This window comes from Folsomia candida, unplaced genomic scaffold (assembly GCF_002217175.1).
Source record: "Folsomia candida strain VU population unplaced genomic scaffold, ASM221717v1 Fcan01_Sc032, whole genome shotgun sequence".
NCBI classification, from domain to species: domain Eukaryota; kingdom Metazoa; phylum Arthropoda; class Collembola; order Entomobryomorpha; family Isotomidae; genus Folsomia; species Folsomia candida.
The window spans coordinates 168,450-187,814 of record NW_019091224.1 but is presented as its reverse complement, the minus strand read 5'-3'; the positions used below and the strand labels follow the sequence as shown (position 1 = coordinate 187,814).

General features: G+C 35.8%; 1 protein-coding gene across 2 annotated transcripts; it reads right to left on the bottom strand.

Moving 5' to 3' along the window:
- Nucleotides 1-16,962: 16,962 nt before the first annotated feature.
- On the bottom strand, nt 16,963-19,365 carry LOC118439271. 2 transcript variants are annotated; one of them, XM_035860432.1, is made up of 4 exons: nt 19,188-19,365; nt 19,029-19,098; nt 18,378-18,949; nt 16,963-17,796 (listed from the first exon to the last, which is right to left on the bottom strand). In XM_035860432.1, exons 2-4 carry the CDS (start codon nt 19,080-19,082, stop codon nt 17,172-17,174), a joined length of 1,251 nt encoding a protein of 416 aa, XP_035716325.1. In that variant the 5' UTR covers nt 19,083-19,098; nt 19,188-19,365; the 3' UTR covers nt 16,963-17,171. The 2 variants fall into 2 exon arrangements, with proteins under 2 accessions (XP_035716325.1, XP_035716323.1); XM_035860430.1 differs by having other exon boundaries at nt 19,224-19,365.

Genomic DNA, 19,365 nt, shown 5'->3' with positions numbered 1-19,365 from the left:
GGGATATTCTTAATTCCGAGGTCTATCAAAATATGGTCCTCTATAAGAAATGTATGTCGATGCATCCAAACTGCAGGACGGCAGAAATCACAAATCAAGAACTCTAAGCCAGGCATCCCGGCAGAGTCGGATAAGATAATTTCGTCATTTGCAGAAAGTTGAACCCCAAAAATCGTTAACCACGACGATTATAAAAGAAATGAAGGTCTGGGAGGACGGACATAAAAGATAGTTTCAGTTGGAGTTAGCAAAAGAATTTCTACCTGGGATAGTTTCGATTAGTGTTGAGGGCATTTTCCCCGAGAGCATAATTATGCAATAAAATAAGGTATGGGAGACGACACTTTGGATCACTTTGAATCAAAGTGTTCAAATCCAAAGCGACTTTCATGATCACATTTCCAAACACTTGCTGACTCATGACGAATACATATGACCAAAACTAAACAAATTGGTAGCGTATAAAGTCACAAATATATAAACACATTTGTTTAATGCCCTGCTGATTAGAAAACTTTTGCTTTTTGCATTAATTTCAACGAAAATATTTCGTCGATTATATCGGTAATAACGGTATTACCGAAGGCCCCAATACCGAAAATACCGAATACCGGTTTTGGAAATTAGTCCCGGTATTGCATGCCCTACAGACGGCCTATTATTTGTTTTAATTATATGGTAATCAGGTACAACTACACTGCAAACAAGCTGGTGCAAATTTTAACACCAACGGTGTAAATTTGCGGCTACACCGGGATGGTGTAGATTGCTGCACCGCTGGTGAGAATGGTTGCCACCACGCGGTGACATTAGCTACAATGTGTGTCCAGTGACAATTTGGTTATTCATTTGGTAAAATACATTTGGTAATTCATTTTCTGCATATCTAAGTTAACCGTTCAAGGATGGAAAATATATAAAAGGAAGTTCAACTTCCTCTGGAATAATGAACGGGCCACGGCTCAGTTATTAAGCAACCACGATTTATACCAGAAAATCCTCAAAAACCTTAACAAATTTCGGAAAACTTTCACCTAAAATTCCCTCCGTGTACTTTCCCCATTCAACCAAATTCATTCATTTATACATATTCTTACTCATATCAATCTTATACATACCACAGCATTCATCAAAAATATCCCAGCCATAAATTACATCTTTTACAGCAACAAAAATTTGTCTTTTGAGGATAATCCTTGAACTACTTTGTGCTTGCGTGATTCAAGTCCCGCATTAATATTTAGTACTTTAAAGAACTATGTATGTTTATGCAACTTACAAGGGAGGGTCCCCGACTGCTAAGCGTGTCCAGGGTACCCACTATGTTTGTTAGAATCTACTAGGACCCTAGACCAAGGATTCATTGATATTTACGTGTTAATTGCATATTTGGCGCCATGGCGTGGCGCCAAATATGTTACAATTACGTATATGTTACAATTTGTATATACATAAAAAAGCCTAAACGACCAGCGTTGTATAGGAAGTATCCCTACCTGAAAAGCGTAGAAAAATCGGGTAAAAAATCGCAGAAAACGCAGCATAAAACGCAGAAAAATCAATCCCTTTAGTCTTTTGGGTCTTTGTCTACCATAAGGACGAGCAATGCCGATAAATGTGTAAAATTTCAAGCATAAGACCATTAAAAAATCAAACAGGAAAGAAATATGTAGCATGCATTTATGTACATGTTTAATTTAAGTTAAAAAAATATATCACTAACGAAGCGAACTGACTTGTTAATCGCACCTGTCAATTCTGATATTCAGATCTGTGTAGATTTTAAAAATCTATCGAGTTCTTTAAATTTTCACAATTACTTAAATCGTTTGCCGTACGTCCGTATATAATTTGAACAAGTTGACTAACTAGTCATGTAGTACGCACAAAATTGCTAAGCTTGTTGTCTAAATAGGTTACAGTAGAATGTCCTAATTAACTTCCGGACCATTGTAGCTCAGTGGTTTAGTTGCACACAATTTATTAGTCTATAATTGTAAATATAATCACCAAAATATATTTGTCTCATAGAAACAGAATAGTTCATTAGAGAGATTACGTTTGGTAAAATCATCTAAAGAAGTTTATATACATTTGAGTAAAAAAAAGTATACGATGGTATAGATTTTTTACCATAATTCTTACCATAAAATTAAACAAAGTGGTGTACACTCACTCACAAACCCGACTGGTAATAAGACGGTATTTATGGTTTTATCATCATGCTTAACATGCAATTACCAAGGGCCTGGTAAAAACGTTTATTACAAATTATTTACCAGCTTCTTAAGAGTTTAGAAATGGCAAACGTTGCCTCTTTATATGTGTATTATGCACTTTTCCACTTTCTTAGTACATTTCACCTTTGTCAGGGTGCGAAACTCTTTGACGTCTTGCTCAAACATCTAGTTGTCTGCGATATTCAAATCATTCACGACGTGCCCAACAGTAAGCTTGATTGGATTAACATCCACCTGCCCATTAAGATCCTTACAGGTCTTGATATTTACGACAACAGAGGGAAGAGGCAATTTCAGATTAACTCAGTCCAATCTCGCGCAACCGGATATTGCAAACTCGTAATTTTTATTTCAAAACACTTCATCGAACTAGCTCGGGTCAGGTCAGCTTGGGACTACCTAGACCTGAAGCTGAACACATGGATTCGCGTGGCTGAGTTTCATCACCAATATTATGTGACTAATCTATCCAGTAGAAAATTAGTTATTTAGGTTAAACGGTGGTAAGCAGAAAAACTAAGGTATAATATGTATTTGTAATTTACTTAAATTCTAATGGATAGAAATTTCCAAATTAAAGCTTGAGTTGTTCATTAAGGTGTTAGTTAATGATTTCGAGTAGATTTAGAGATGACGTATTTAGGATAGCTGTGATTTGCTAATACATAGATCCTATACTATAATGCCCTTTTATAAATCTTTGCCTACTTTATACAGCATTGCTGTTCAAACCACAGTGTAAATCCACAAAGTGGACTGTGGTGTGGAAAGTGGATACGTATTTGCTGTGGTTTGTGGTTTTGTGGATTGTAGTTGGTGGATGGACTTGTGGATTGTGGTTCTGTGGATTGTAGTTGTGGATCAGTTTGTAGTTTTGTAGTTTTGTGGATTGTAGTTGTGGACGAATTTGTAGTTTTGTAGTTTTGTGGTTTGTAGTTGTGGACGAATTTGTAGTTTTGTGGTTTCTAGTTGTGGACCAGTTTGTAGTTTTGTAGATTGTAGTTGTGGTTTGTGGTTGTAGTTTTGTGGCGTATTTGTTAATGATTTACATGCAGTGCTAGAGAACTAATTCATGGTTTAATTTTCAAATATAGTTTTATCTTGGATTTTGACATGTGTATCAAACCTAGACTATAACAGTTTTGTTCTAATTTTCTTTTACTTTCATTCCTGTGTTTGGCCTCGGTATGAAATTTCAGTATATGTGCATATACTTAGAGTATGTTTAAAATGCGAAAAACTTTAAGCCACTAAATATTTTTGATATTAGAATTAAGGGTAACATGGTATGTGTGGACTGCAGCTATAGTTTTGTGGATAGTTTTGTGGTTTGTGGAAGGGTTTGTGGATAGTGGTTTTGTGGATTGTAGTTTGTGGATGGACTTGTGGATTGTGGTTTTGTGGATTGTAGTTTGTGGATGGACTTGTGGATTGTGGTTTTGTGGATTGTGGTGAAATGAAATGAACAGCTATGATTATACAGTCTCACCCATGAGTTTATTATGAAACACAGTGATCGTATTTACACAAATATGCTACATACACTCAATGTTAAAATAAGCTACCGTAAGGTGGACTCACTAACGAGACAACTGTGTAGCAACTAATATACACATGTGTATGCATGTATGTATGTACATATCACTCAGGACGCCAATTTCTGCTTAATAAACTACTTCGTTCTTTTACTTTGACACAATCACATAAATGTTTTAGCTTCTCTGATTATATTGTATTAATTTTAACAATTTAACGAAAATTTATCCCGTATTTAAGGTAAATATTATTGTACTTAGTAGAGATATATTATTACATCGTCATAACTAGATTTTAATTTACTTTGATATATATTTTTTAGGGATGAACCATGTTACTCCGTATCAGTTTTAGAGATTTTCATTCTTAAAATATACCATTTTGTACAGGTATTTGGTCATAACTTTATTGATTTTAATTTTAATTATATTTTCTCATGTATATTTTTCATGTATTCTTAATATTTCTGCAGCCTGATGATAGATTATGAAACCGGTCGAAGCTACAAAGTTATCCTAATAAAAGACTCGTTCCATTAGTTTGAAGTGTTTTGTTTAATTCAAATAATTAATTGGTAAAATTCAGTGAAATTAGTAAGTAAGATGTAATGTATATAGTATCTCAAGTAACCCCTAGTGTTTGAACTTGGCTGCAAGGAGTGAGCAAGGAGGTTCAAGGATGGAAGCGTAGGGTAAGAGAGGAGAGTGCGTGCCGGCAGTATTCGTTAAAAGTACGTAAGAGAGAACTGTCTGAGAAGAAGTGAATGTGAAGAAGAAGTACCTGAGAAGAAAAGAGAAGAAGAGAAGTGATCCATTCATTGTTGTAACTGTAGTTAATAGTTAGCTTCCACTGCGAATAAAATCGTGATAAAATTATCACCGTTTTTATCACCGTGACATAGTAGTACCTATTATTACCTAGATGGTGATAAAATTGCCACCATATTTGTTACCTTTCAAAATAACGAAATAACAGTTTCATTCTAATATGTCAACATCGGTTTAGATCTCGGTAGCGTCGCAATAAATCCGTTTTAGAACAAGATATGTGTTTTACCAAAACAAACTGAAAGTTGTCGATTTTTTTTATCGTCCATCTATTTATTTATATTATGAATAGCTTTGGTGTAATTTTACCGGAGCTTCCTTACATAACATTTGTAGTATGTTTCAAAATATTTCACAATTTGTCAATTGATTGGCTACCGGTCATTCTTTCCGATAACAGAATTTCTTTAACTGTATCTTCATGGTTTCGAATTGATTCTTTTCAATTACCCCATAAATTGGAACATGTGAACGTCTCGTCTCTTTACAGTGTAAAGTTTACACTAATATATTGTGTGGTAATAAGATGATTAAATTCCGTTCACATCACCCGCTAGAGAAACCAGAAATATTATACGGTTGTTTGATTGGGTTACAAAATCATTTATTTTATATTACATATTTCTAGTTTGACTTCCTTATATTAAATACATAATTTCACATCGGGCAGGAACATGGGAAATAATTGTTTGCAAAACTTTATATTACAAGAGCATTCCATAATATACAATACATCAAGGCAACTAATCACTCCCGACCTACCAATTACACGAATGGGAAATAGTGTACAGATGGGATAAAGTCCAACCATAGTGTTGGGACCCAAATACAAGAAAACGTTCAGATTCAAATTTTCACAAAATGGCCACGCGTTCAAAACTTACGAACGTCTGGCCATTTCTAGAAAAGATTAAAATTATAATTATGACTTAGCTTTTATTGAAATTTCATGATTCATGTTGTACATAAAATACTGTACATGCATATCTATTCCTCTATTATGGCCTACTTTTTATAACATATCCGATGCTTAATTTTAAAATATATTAACATTATCCAGCCTTTGAAGTACATCAAAAGCTTTAACCGACATTCCACTGCCAAATAAATTATTGCTAAGGTAACGGAACATCCACACAATATTAAGGCTGTCAAAAGCGATCCGGTCATTGAAACTGGCATTGCCCCGTGTGGATAATTATTTCTCTGTACAATTCCCTTCCTGCCCACATATGCATTATTCCATTGTTCCATTTCCAGCCTGCGATATATACCAGATTCCAGCATAAATTTGAAATATATCGGAACCTTTGAAATTCCTTCGTTAGTAAATAGTAATTTAAATGGTAACGCGAATATGAGGTCCCCCTTGTAGAAATGCGTCAAGGGATAGTTCTTCTGCAGAAACACTAACTCTGAATGTACGATTCTGACGTTCCCGCAAACACAGCCTTTCCACACGACACAATTTCATTCTCCACTAGTTTTCGCACAGTTTCAACTGTGTATGTTGAATAGTTTACTGAAGCGGGAGTATGGGCATGCATTGGATTTAGCAATTTAAACATCAAATCAAAAACGGGACTAATGAAGTGCTCAGATAATGTTTGCCTGCCATTTGGAGCACCTGGATCTAGCAGAGAGGTATGAATGTCATAAAGCAAGTCTAAGAATTCCGGAATTTGTCGTTGATCAAATGCGACATTGACTAGGTTTGATAGTAATTTAAAACAATCAAAAGATGTTATTGGATGGAGCAAGGAGCTATTTGGTTGAAGGTTCCACATAAACTGGCGGATCTGTTTGTGGTACGCTTTATGAACGTATGTATCAAGGGCGGATATATTTCTTCCAATGCTTAAGACGTAGTCAGGGTTTTGTTTTGAATGTTTTATTTTAGAGCAAACCAAATCATTAAACGTTATGGGATGTCTTCCTTGCAATGGAGCATTAAGTTCTGAAGTCATTATTCCATTGTAGCAATTCGTTAAGATAACCGACATTAGAAACCACGCCCCCAAAACTGTGCGAAAGAATGCTTTTTTTCTCAACACAGGGTGGAACGGGAAATCCCTCCTCGAACATAGTTGCCAGTAATAACAGCCACACCGGAAATCTGTATAACTTTGCAAAATACAAATATATTGAAAGGATTATACAGAGAAGAACTATCCCAATTCCAACAGTGCACCATAATTCTGGTTGAAATGGTGTACTATAAAATTGAAATGTTACAAATTTTTCTGTGTAACAAGATAGAAACTCTATGGCACTGTATTTTGTGACAACTAAAGTTTGAGAGTAGCCATCAGACCCATAACGCATTGGTACTTCGTGATTTATATAAGCGGTCCGTTTAATATATGTAAGTTTAACGTACTCTTTATCGGCTGGAATTATTGTGCCATTAATCCGTTGGAACACAGCAGAATACAGATATGTGATGTATGAATAGTTTGCGGTTGGTATGAACGGATTCCTCGGCAGGTATACCAATCGATGGACCGAATTAAAGACAAGCCAAAATTTTGGCGGAGATGCAATAGAAATTAGTTTTTCGACATTAGATGCTTTCTTCACACAAATTATTTCTTCTGGACAGTGTTGATGCTCAAACCCAAGCCCAAACGGATAAATGCATAATTCAATTAAATTTCTGTTTGCGAAATAAGCAATCCCAACGTAATCTAAACTACCAAACATTAATTGTATAGAAAAATATTGCAACACAACATCCTCGGCTGAATATGACCCAATGGTTTGTACAGCTCCGTCGGCAATGAATAATAGGAATAATTTCTTCAGCCGCGTCCAATTTGTATTGCCTGATGCTAAAAAATATTCTGATAACCATTCAGATTTAGCTGCAATGCCCTGGAACTCAGTATTAACAATTTGCAGGTGAATCAGAAATATCAAGACGAGTTTGCATTTAGCAATACGCCCGCTGTGAATATTTAGACCTGGAAAGTTTGACGGGGTTCTGTAATTTGTAATTATTGTGGTAGGAAGCAGTAGATCTTTTTCTATGTGACAATGGTATAAATTAATTTCAAACTCATTTCCATCGTCAACAAATTGCAAATCGCAATTTGAGTTAATATCGACAAAGTTATCTACCAGACACCCGTCATTCCCTTTGACCACGTTTGCCGCTGTAAAAATAGTGTATGAAATAAATAATGTTTGATATCTTCCTTTCTGCATTTTGAACTAAGGGTTTGGAAGTCGGCAATTAGCCTTTAATGTGCTACCGCCGCTGGCCTGGCTATCTCTATTAATGGGTAGTCTGGTCACCCCACACAGTACAAGGTTTTGGAATTTCCGAACAAACCACGATCGCTGTGTCACTTCGTTTAGAGTCGCTCTTCTAAAATGTAGGTAAAAACACTAAAAATTTCATTTATATAAAATGTTTGTTTAGCGTGTTTGAAGGTTGTCTCGTGTTTATATCGGCTAAAACATTTTACCGGACAAAGAAATGGCGGATTTAGGCCTGATAGCGGGAATCTGTTAATAATTGATGCAGCAATGTGATACTATAACTGATTGATGTTAATGTTAACACGCCATTGTTATGAAGATACTGCAAGGACATTTTACAAAATTGTGCAATGTATCTCTAATGTTAAAAAAACAGTATATTATGGACGCATATCACTCCGTTGGTGGGAAGTTATACATCTCGGTACTTACAGACTTGTAAATTCTGTATTACATAAAGTAAGCAATGGTGTATAAGGTGCGCAATTTAAATCCTGTGATGCGCAAAATATTTTTGTCGACGCGTCAATTCCTATTTTGTTAGAATGTCTACCCCTACCCCGCACGAAGCATAGTCTCGCTGAATAGAAAGCAATGTACACGCAAAGAATCCTTAATTAGAATCAGGTTTTCGTAAAGCGTCAAAGACAGGGTATTCCGACCCCGGGATTTACTGGGTTGGGGTTTTGGGGTTTTACTGGGTTTTACTGGGTTGTAAATGAGTAAAACCCAGCGGGTTTTACTATGTTAAAGGAGTTTTACTAGGGTTTTACTGGGTTTTACTCGAGTTTTACTTTGTTTTGTTTAAAGTTTAAGTAGATAAGTCAATAAAATAAATTTGCATTACTTATCTAACTCAAAATAAGTCTTCTGAGAAATATTCCTTGAATTTCCATATTTATTTTAGATTTTCATTCGTGGTCTAAAAGTCACTATTTACAGCTTAATCTCTAGTTTAGTTGTGTCAGCGTTATTGGTGGTCCTCTTGGCATTTTGCATTGAAGTTTCATGGTAAATATTGATAAAATGCATCAATTTAACTAATTGACTTAACAATGTTAGTTATATTATTTTACCCCAAACATTAAGTAAAACCCAGTTAAACCCCAAAACCCAGTAAAACCCCAAAACCCAGTAAAATCCAGTAAAACCCCGGGGTAGTGGTTTTCGAGGAAAACCCCAGGGTTTTTCCTAACCCTGGGCAAAGAATTCTAAGCTTACGTGTCTGTTGAGGCAAGAAGCATTACTGTTCATCCTTTTGCTAGTGCATGTCTAGCTAGTTAAATATTTATTTGTTGATATGAAAAACTTCCCAGTTTAATATTCAGCGCAGCAGTTTTATAACCAAATCCCATGATGTTATTAAAACTTGTCGTAATTGTGATGTTAGAGCGTTGCTAAATTAAAACCTGCATTCATATTTTTTGTGTGCAAGTGAACCTTATATTTGGTAGCGATAATTGTGTACAAAATTCAATAAGTGCACATGTGGCTGGTGCAAATGCATTTTCTGGAGGGAAAATTTACGGCATTGCATTGCGGGTTATGGAATTTTTATTTACTGTATTGTATTAGTAACATTATGTATTGTAGCATTTTCATTGTGGTTGTCTCAAAAATTCCCAGAAGCTCGAGATAATTTGTGTTAGAATTGTGTGTATTGCTACACAAATTTTCTATACATTTATTATGCAAATTTACTAAATCCTGCTGTCCATTCATACCAGAATTAAAAATAATTGTGGTTTTAATAATAATAATAATAATAATAAACAAAGTTAGTGTAAGAACAAATGCATGCAGAATTTCACATATCATCGGTGTAATTCTAAATGTAAAGTTCGATTGGTGCTTAATTTTAAAAACCTATATCGTCGCACTAATTCTAAAAAGAGGTAAGTGCACTCAATGCTTAATTTTAAAAAGAGGTAAGTGCAGTCGATGTCTAATACTCGGATATCATAAAGCAAGAAGTTTTGTATTTATCCAGGAAATACTACTGGAAGACTTTCTACGTGAGCAAAAACTCCTTTTGGGAAAGGATTTCGGCCTTGGTTTTTGTTAAAGTGGACAAGTCAACCATCCCAAGAAATCTTAAAGCAACAATTGAGTCAGGAATTTGGCAAAGACTAGAAGAGGAGAAATGGTCAAAGACGTTGAGTCGGCGGATGAAGTCCGGCGAGAAAGTGGAACGAAGGATTTCAAGCTCGGTTGAACTAGACGGTTCGATTTCTACGGTTTTTTTGCTTTGCGGAGTTCTGATTGCTTTGTCATTATTAGGTTTTGGAGCGGAATGTTTTTGGATAGCATTAATATTTTTTATCCGAATTATGATGTTGTTGAAGTTTAAATTATTTGTTCTTTGTGCGTGGTGGAACCACAAGTGTACACGTATCGGAGTACGTAATTGTATAAAATAATATTTTTATCTTTGAATTTCCACCGACCAGGGTCAGATTCACATCAAAATTATTCAAAAATCAGATTCACATCAAAATTCAACAAAATTATTTGCATTAAGCTGATCAACACGTGTGACTATGGGAAGATTTTTCCAAAATTCTCCAACTTTACCTATCATAAAAACCAAAAATGGTTGAAGGGAGCTGAAATCTGGAATAGATGTGGCATAGAATGAATGGACAGACTATGGAGTGAAATTTGAAAAAATATTTCGGAAATTGTATTACTATTTCTACATTTAACTTAAGTAATTAGTAATTAACTGATAACTAATTGAACCAAATAAATTCAAATTCAAATCTTAGTTTAAATTACGAAAATAAATTAACCAAATTTTATTATCTGTCAACAAAAACATCACATAAATACTTCTTTCCCACTGCATTGTATTTGACACAATAGGTAGTTATAGGTAGTTAATTGAGGCCTCTGTGCGATATGGCGTAACTTTTGGAATGTGCGGATAAACTAACGAGATTGTCACGTATGATGGCACGTTATTTTCTATAGATTTATGTAGTTTGAATAGGTTGGTCACGTGACGTGACTCACGTTGAAAAAAGGTTATTCTGGTATGCATGTATTGATAAACACAGCTATGTTTAACATAGGCTAGGCTATGTTTTTCATAGGCTAGGCTATGTTTTTCATAGGCTAGGCTATGTTTTTCATAGGCTAGGCTATGTTTTTCATAGGCTATGTTTAACTTTTTGTCCAGATTGATTATTTTCGACGCTATTTAAAACGAAAATATTAAGGAATCAGTTCTTTTAAAGCAAAATAAGTTCAGGGCAGTATAGCAGAAAAATATGGACAATGAAAAGAACTTCCCTCTGACAGATTTGGCGCGAAAAAATCAATCGCAAACTCTTGTACGGGAATTATTGACCCTGCTGTGTATACCCGAACTTAAAAATATTGCTCAATCAAAATCACGAAGTATTTGCATAGGACAGTTTTCACTAACAATGGAGGTCTCCCAACGGAGGTTTCTCAAAAGTCATTACTCATTAGGGCGGACTGTATATAAATATTACTCAATGGAATTTTCTGATTTTTTACAGTCTAGGAAATAAATTAGTTTTGAATAAAAAGTTAGCTTACAATTTAGGAAATGACCATCTTTTAAAAATAGTCGTTTCAGACCAAACCTTTTTAGTGTTCCCACTGCCAAAAACACGTAAATTGCATTGGTCAAGAAATAATATATATTTCGAACATTGTTTGCGTGCATTATGCCTAATGCTTTTCATCAAATCCCCAAGGTCATAACGGTTATCCGTAAAGACCATTATGGAATAGACATAAAAAACTATAACATTCGTAATCGTAACATATGTACACACATATTGATTTTCTATTGATATGTACATATACAAAAGGTGAATCGACATGGTATATAAAAATTCACACGTAAATTGCGAGACGAATTGTTTTTTGAGAGATTTCGAACGTCTTTTATGTGAAAGCCCATGTCTCAAGCTATAGGTAAATATATCCGGCTTTCGATTTTGTGCCCTCTGGATAATGAGATAAGGTCAAATTAAGAGGAGTGTCCTTTTTTAACTTTCTAAACTTGTGTTCTTATAAAATGGTGTCACAAAAAATATTTTTTTGTGAAGCCCCAAAGCAGAAACAGACTTTGGGACTTTTCTCAAAGGACTTATGATGTTTTTCACTGTATAAAACAATTTTCATCTGACGCTTATCGTTTACCCCCGTTTCTTAGGAGGGGAGCTTGCGAGGTTGATAATAACAGATCGGCTTGAAAGTTTTACCAATGATAGTTCGACCTGAGTGAACCTTAACCCTAGAAGGTTTTGACTCCATGGCCATAAATGGCTGAGCAAAAAATTTCGAAAGTTTCAAACTTTTTGCTCAGAGTTGGCACTTCTATATGACCTCTAACTAGTTCTATGGGGGTGGATGTTTATATAGCATCTGTAATACATTTTTACAACAGGATCAATATTTTTGAAACCTGCTGTTTGGCATCGACGTCTAATTTCTGGGGTGGATAAATTCGATCATGGGGTCAATGGGACCACCCCCCTTAGCGCCAGGGGGCGTGGTCAAATACTTTTTTGAGGTTAATTTTTTTCTATTCACATGGATTCCACCCCATTGTGACAAGAATCGTTAAAAGCATTATGTGACCTAGCTTCCACACCCCCTCTACCCAGGGGGTGTGGTTATATCGAAAATAGGGAAATCATGACAACTTTTGAGCTGATTAATACTTTACAATTCTGTTTTCATCATACGCCACCATAAATTAATACCGAGTGAACGCCACACCCCCTCGCAGTCAGGGGGTGTGGTTGGGGGATAATGAGATTTTACCGATCTTGCTGAGAGGCTTGTTGGCCGATCTTGTATTGCTTAACAACATTGCAAATTTGAAATCGGGGTACTTTTTGAATTGTTGACCAATTTTCAAAATTGGGCCCGTTTTGGAAACTTCAGGTCAAACTGCGAAATATATATTCCCAGTTTTTTTTTAATTCGACCACACCCCCTTACAATTAAAGTCACAATTTCAAAAAACAAAACTTCAAAAACTCGAATCGCTTGTCGAAAACATACCCCGACGCACATTTAAAACTTTTCAAGTGGTCACATGCCCGCCCCCCAGTGGGTGTGGCTCTGGGCGCCTTTTCGATTTCACCCAAAACATGGGGTGCGACATATCATTATTCTCAGCTCGACGAGGAGATTCCGACAGAGAAAGTAAAATTTCGAAACCACACCCCCAGTGGGTGTGGCCATAGGCTTTTTACCGGTTTACTCGAAACCACGCCATGTGATACATCATTTTTCTCAGCCGGATGAGCGGATTTCAGCATAAGTATAAAAATTAGAAGCCACACCCACTGGGAGTGTGGCCGTGGGCGTCTTTTCGATTCAATTGGAACCATGTTATGCAATATATTACTTTTCTCCGGATGACGGGATTTGAATTAAATAATGAAAATTCAGAAATCGGACAACCAGTGCGTATAGCTCTCGGTGGCTTTGACTTCCAATCTAAACCGTGTAGTGCCAGTTTTCGGAGCTCGACAAGTAAATTGGGATAGAATAATTCAAGATTAGAACCCAGACACTAGTGTGGTTAAAGTAGGGTGATCAGAATATTCCAAATTCCTCTCAAATTACAATACGATCTCATGCAGGCTTGAATTAGGAAAACACCGACAAAATTTTTGGCGTTCAAGATATTCTTAATTAGTCAAATGGGGTAGGTAGGTGGCTGGATTTGTTCTAAAACTTCTGTATAATCTGGGCACCGCGCCTTTATTAAATGGCGCAAGCTACTTTATGCGATCGGTTAGTTGGTCTGTCTGTCAGTCCGTCCGTAAGTCCTTCCGTCTGTCTGTCAACACTAAAACTCGAGACTGGTTTGTCGCAGCGACCTTAAATTTTTAACACATGTTCTTCACGGCTATTGGGTGACACCCTATTAAGGGGGTGTGGCCACTTTGTCGACATCATGTCGAAAAACGTCGCCAAGCCTTGATTTCGGCATTTTTCGGTCGATTTGCATGAAATTTGGGCAAAACATGTCTTTTGGTGTTGTCGGCATCTCGCATTATGGCGATTAAGGTTTCGAAACTTTTTTCGACATGCTTTGTCGCCATGCCCTAATTTCGGCATTTTGCGGTCGATATGCATGAAATTTGGGGAAAACGTGTTTTTCTGAGTTGTCGACATGTCGCAGTATAGAGCATGTGATCAATTAAATTTAATTAATTAATTAATTTAATTAATTTGAGCTTGATAGCGCAAATTAATTCTCAGCATTCTCAGCATTATTGCGCTACTTATGTATCGTGCTTTGCCGCACTTTATTTCTTATTATTTCGGATTATAATATTGTATCCGTATCTCATTTAACCAGGACCCTATCGTTTTAAAAATGGTCCATGGTCTTAATCCGCAACTAAGCTTCATTTATCTGCCAATGTCTAAATAAACTCAATTTACCAAATTGCCTATCACATGACACGGTTTTGATTAGAGCTCAGAGTCGCCGAGAGCCACACAGACTCGGGGTTCTGTTCTTGAAGTTTCATAATTCAGTTGAGATCATATCACTCGGCCGAGAAAATTAATATATAGCATGACATGGTACCAATTCAATCGAAAAATCAACATGTACCACACCCACTGGGGGAGAGGTTTCTAAATTATACACTTTATACACTTTGGTTGAATTCACTCATTCAACTGTGAAAAACGATATATCACATGACATGGTTCCACTTAAACCGAAAATACGCCCATGACCACACCCCCAGAGGGCGTGGCTTCTAATTTTTATAATTCCGGTGAGATCCCCTTATCCGGCTGAGAAAAACGATATATCACATGACATGGTTCCACTTAAACCGAAAATACGCCTAGAAGCCACACCCCCAGTGGGTGTGGCTTCTAATTTTTATACTTATGCTGAGATCCGCTCATCCAGCTGAGAAAAATGATGTATCACATGGCGTGGTTTCGAGTAAACCGGTAAAAAGCCTATGGCCACACCCACTGGGGGTGTGGTTTCGAAATTTTACTTTCTCTGTCGGAATCTCCTCGTCGAGCTGAGAATAATGATATATCTATTTTTGTCATAAAAAATCACGTTACTAAACTTACGATTTTACGAAGCTTGACCCCTTGTTTTTTCTTAGTAAACTACATTAATTTTACGATACGAAGAAATAATGAATACCCTCATTAAAATGTGTTACCGATGAGTTGTATATGAGTTTGCCATAATGTAAATTCGATATAATTACTCACCAACTTGTGGAATATTGCAATCATAAGTCTGTTTGGACTACCAGATAAATTTGGGATTAAATGGTATCAATTTCAAATATCAATCAATTGTAAATTGACAATTTTTACAGAAGGTCTATAAATTATGTTACGCAAGAGGGAGAAGTTTAGGTCTAAGGCTCCAATGATATCGTGTGTATGTGACACATGTTAAAGGGGGGAGGGGGGGTCTAGAAGATCGCGATTTTTTCCGTGACATAATTTATGGACCTTAGGCCCTGTCCAAAACTCATTTACGGCTCATTTACAACTCATTTAAAGTTTCGCTTCAAACTAAAAAGGTACAAATTTTATATTTATATTTTTCAGGCCCAAACTGAAGCTAGATATATGTGCCAAACCCGACGTCAGTTTAGAATCCAAGAAAAAATCTATAGTCTAGAAATTGTAATAATATAGAAATTTTGCATTTTTTAAAATATTTGATTAACTAAGAACTCGTTGTGGTATTTTATGGTATTTTCATGATATCCGTATTTTACTGTGAAAAAATTGATAAAAGTGTACCTTTTGAGTAGCAATAAAATTATTGAAATTTTTCAACCTTAATTTGTTAAGACAGAAAAAACTTGGTTTGGATAAGCTTTCCTTTTTCGAACGTTTTTTGAAATTCTGAAAACTAATTTCCGGATTTTGGACTTTTGGAAAAAATCGAACTCCAAAATTCGTAAGGCGTCCTTACATACGATTGTATGAGCTATAAGTTTGGAAATCGTTTGCATGGAAAATGATTCGTGAAGACTTGCAGTTTTTCATACACACACATAGATTCTTTTGGATAAATCACAATTACTAAACGTATATTTTACAATTTGAAGTATGTACATACGAGTATGACAAGCATTGTTCTAATTTTATTACTAGTTATGTTACCGTCAAGCGTAACAAGATTTAGTATTTAAATCAAGCTTGATGAGAATAAAAAAATAAAAAAATAGACACAAAAATATTTTACATTTCATTAAATTAGTAAGCAGAGTATGTACAGATAATGTAATTTCATTATTGAAATTTTTCCCGTGGGGACACTAGCATTACAGGTCACCCTGGAACATTTTCACCCTGTCCGCCTGCTTCCGCCTTCATGGATGCTTATGATTAGAAACTACCTATATACATGCATTCCACCAATCACAAAACTTTCACAGGAAATTAACTAATTATTCGAAAACTATGCTAAGATTTGCGAGTCCAAAAACCCGTACGGAGGAATTAAATCAACACTATTTGTGGACAAGTTCAACAAGCGTACTTAAAAATTCGAACGTGAAGCTTACAAATTAATGAATTAATATGTTGATCTCCTTTACAACATATGTAAATCCACACTACCATATATGTGTGCCAACAAAGTAACATTCCCCATCGTGTGATGTAAATCAACAATCATAGATTTTGAGTATAATAAAAGCTGGACAAATGGAGACCAGCGTTACGTGACAGAGGGGTGGGTGGGCCCCCAAATTTTTGTGGCACTAGCGTGACGAGGGGGAGGGTGGGTGCCCAAAAAAGCCTAAATTTGCGTTATGAAGTTTATGAACGTCCCCTTAGACAGGCTTATTCGGTTGAATGGGATGGGAGGGGTAGATTGAAGATAAATATAACCTTAATGGCTTTTTTTAGATTAATCCTTACGAAAATATTACAGTTTTTAATGAGTTGCAACTGTCGCAAGTATATGAGAAACGTGTATCAATGATAAGGCGGAAATTTAATTAATTTAGTTCATGGGTGTTTTTAGCTTCATAGAAATAAAGGAAGTACATATGATATGACACAAATCCAGCAATATTCTCAAACACTTTTTCCATCGTCTGATTTATTTAGTCCCCTAATACATGAGATTCAGCCCAACGTAACTTTAAATAACTTTGCATTAAAAAAAAAGTTTGCTAGCTTTCTCCTACAAAGTGAAGTACATAAATTAAAATTAACACTGGACTACTTCAAAATTGATAGCTAATCTTTAAGTACGACATGACTAGACGAAGTTCTATTCAAAGGCAATGATTTACCACTGGAAGACTTTCTTCATACTATTCACCAACGATTCTTTCGCATTGGGAAACATTTCCAAACCTCGTGTGAAAAGATGAGCCGCATATACCTTGTCAGTATCATTTCTTAAAGATACAAAGTCTATTCCAACTTTTTTGACAGACTCCACAACTGTACAGCCATCAGGGAAGAATTCACTTTCTCCAGGAAACAGATTTCTTTCAGCAATGGAAATTTCCAAGATTTCCAACATGGGAAAGCATATTTTGTAATCAATCTCAGCAAAGTGCCCAGGACTAGATTCAAATTCAACGGCTTGAAAGGTATCCGGATTTCCGATTATTTTGAAACTTTTCATGACGGGAAAAACCGGAAAAGTTAAGGTCATTACTGTCTTAATATTGTGATAGGGTTCCATATTAATCTCAAATGCTTCCAGGCTGGGAGAAAGTTTCTTTAGTAAATTATACAACGTCGTTGACAGCTGGTCTAAATATGCGCCACTGAGGCGAGGACGGTGGTCGCAGTAGTAAGAGGATTCCTTCATGGTTAGACGTTTTAAAGTGGGAGGGAACTGGAGCAGCCATTCGCCCACTTTGATGTCAAAAAGCCCTTCGACTACCAAAGAGTTGATTGACCTGAAATAATTTGAACAATAATGTTTAGTATACTACAACAAATAACGATAACAAATTACTACAAGCAGGATTTCATACACTATAAATAATCCTGATATTACCAGGCGGTGACTATGTACAAGTTCACAGAAATTGTAATAAATTTCCTAACAACCAGTCGTAAATCTGTTATCGCCCTGATAATAACAGTTACAGTTACCGAGGAGCAAAAATTACTACCAGCGTGATAATAAACTTACTAGCAGCAGCAAAAAATTTGTTACCATCGCGGTAGAGTCATATATTGTAACTTCTGGTAATATCGCTTATTACCACGTAATTTTGAGTGTACATAAACTTGTGACTTTGACACTGTTGTGATATATTTATTACTAATCGGTAAATCAATTATTTCCATTTGTGCTGAAGATGTTATATACTATAGTTTGCTAACAAATTCATCACAGTTGTTAAAACATTTATAACAGAGTAACAGATGTGGTCCTGCTGGTAATAATTTGTTACCAGGTGGTTTAAGAGTGTCGAAGTATATTGAATTTGAATTATTATTATATTTCCCAAGGAAATTAATGCTTACTTACGCTGGAAAATTTTCCACCAATCCCAACTCGGCAAATGCAATTATTTGGTAATAATTGAGTTCTAGATGGCTTAATTTCGTGAATGACTTGGTAATCGCGGGATAAATCGTTTTCACGGTTTGGTCGGTCGACCCAGGACAACCACGGACCACGAATTTAGTCAAATTTTGGAAGACGGTGCCTTCAAAGGATGGCAAATCCGGGTCGAATTCATCCCATATAATTGTTAACTCTTCCAAGGTATAGGACGAATTGAGAATAATATTTGGACAGTATTCCATCATCCACCCAATTTCCCCACCCACATGTAGAACGATTGATTTTAAGTTGTTAATTGGTGAGATGTCCACCGGTAAGTGGTCAATGTCTGGGCAAATTTCGACAGATAGAAATACATTGATCGGACGGAATTTCCATTTTTCCACAATTTCCAAAATATTTAAATCCAGGTCAAAATTCGTTACTGTCCTCTTTTTTAGGATGGGAATAGCTCCATAATTCAAAATGTGAGAGACAAGCCGACAATTTTTGATGTCCGTCGTACCAAGAAACTTGCAGATGTGGTTAATTACCTGATCCAAGAAAAATCCATTATTTATTTATTAATGGATTTATCAATATTTAGACATTTATGTGTGGATAGAAGTTTACGTATGAGTTGAGAAAACATTCCGAAGTAGACCTAGGTGGAGGTGGACTGACCATACTGACTGGTTTTATCCTTTGTACATATAACATAAAAGTTGCGAGTTTAAATATTTGCAAATCACTTGTAAATTGTATTTTCATAATAAATATGTTTATTGTTACACTTATAAAAACGGTTTTTCATGGCGCAACACAAACCTGTGATAAGAGCGAAAGAGGAATTTTTCGAGTAGATGTTGACGAACGTATGTTAATTGGATAGCAATTAGTTAAAAGAGAAATAAATGTTTGCTTTAATTTAAAGAAAAAGATACTGAAACAAAGAAGGGAAATGCGGGAA

Bases quoted from the DNA above. Each gene is read 5' to 3' on its own strand.
- LOC118439271 (XM_035860432.1), bottom strand. From the start codon at position 19,082: ATGGTCAGTCCACCTCCACCTAGGTCTACTTCGGAATGTTTTCTCAAC. The intron at 18,950-19,028 runs GTAAACTTCTAT...TTCTTGGATCAG, and splicing joins AATGTTTTCTCAACTCATAC to GTAATTAACCACATCTGCAA. The intron at 17,797-18,377 runs GTAAGTAAGCAT...AAATTATTTCAG, and splicing joins TTGGTGGAAAATTTTCCAGC to GTCAATCAACTCTTTGGTAG.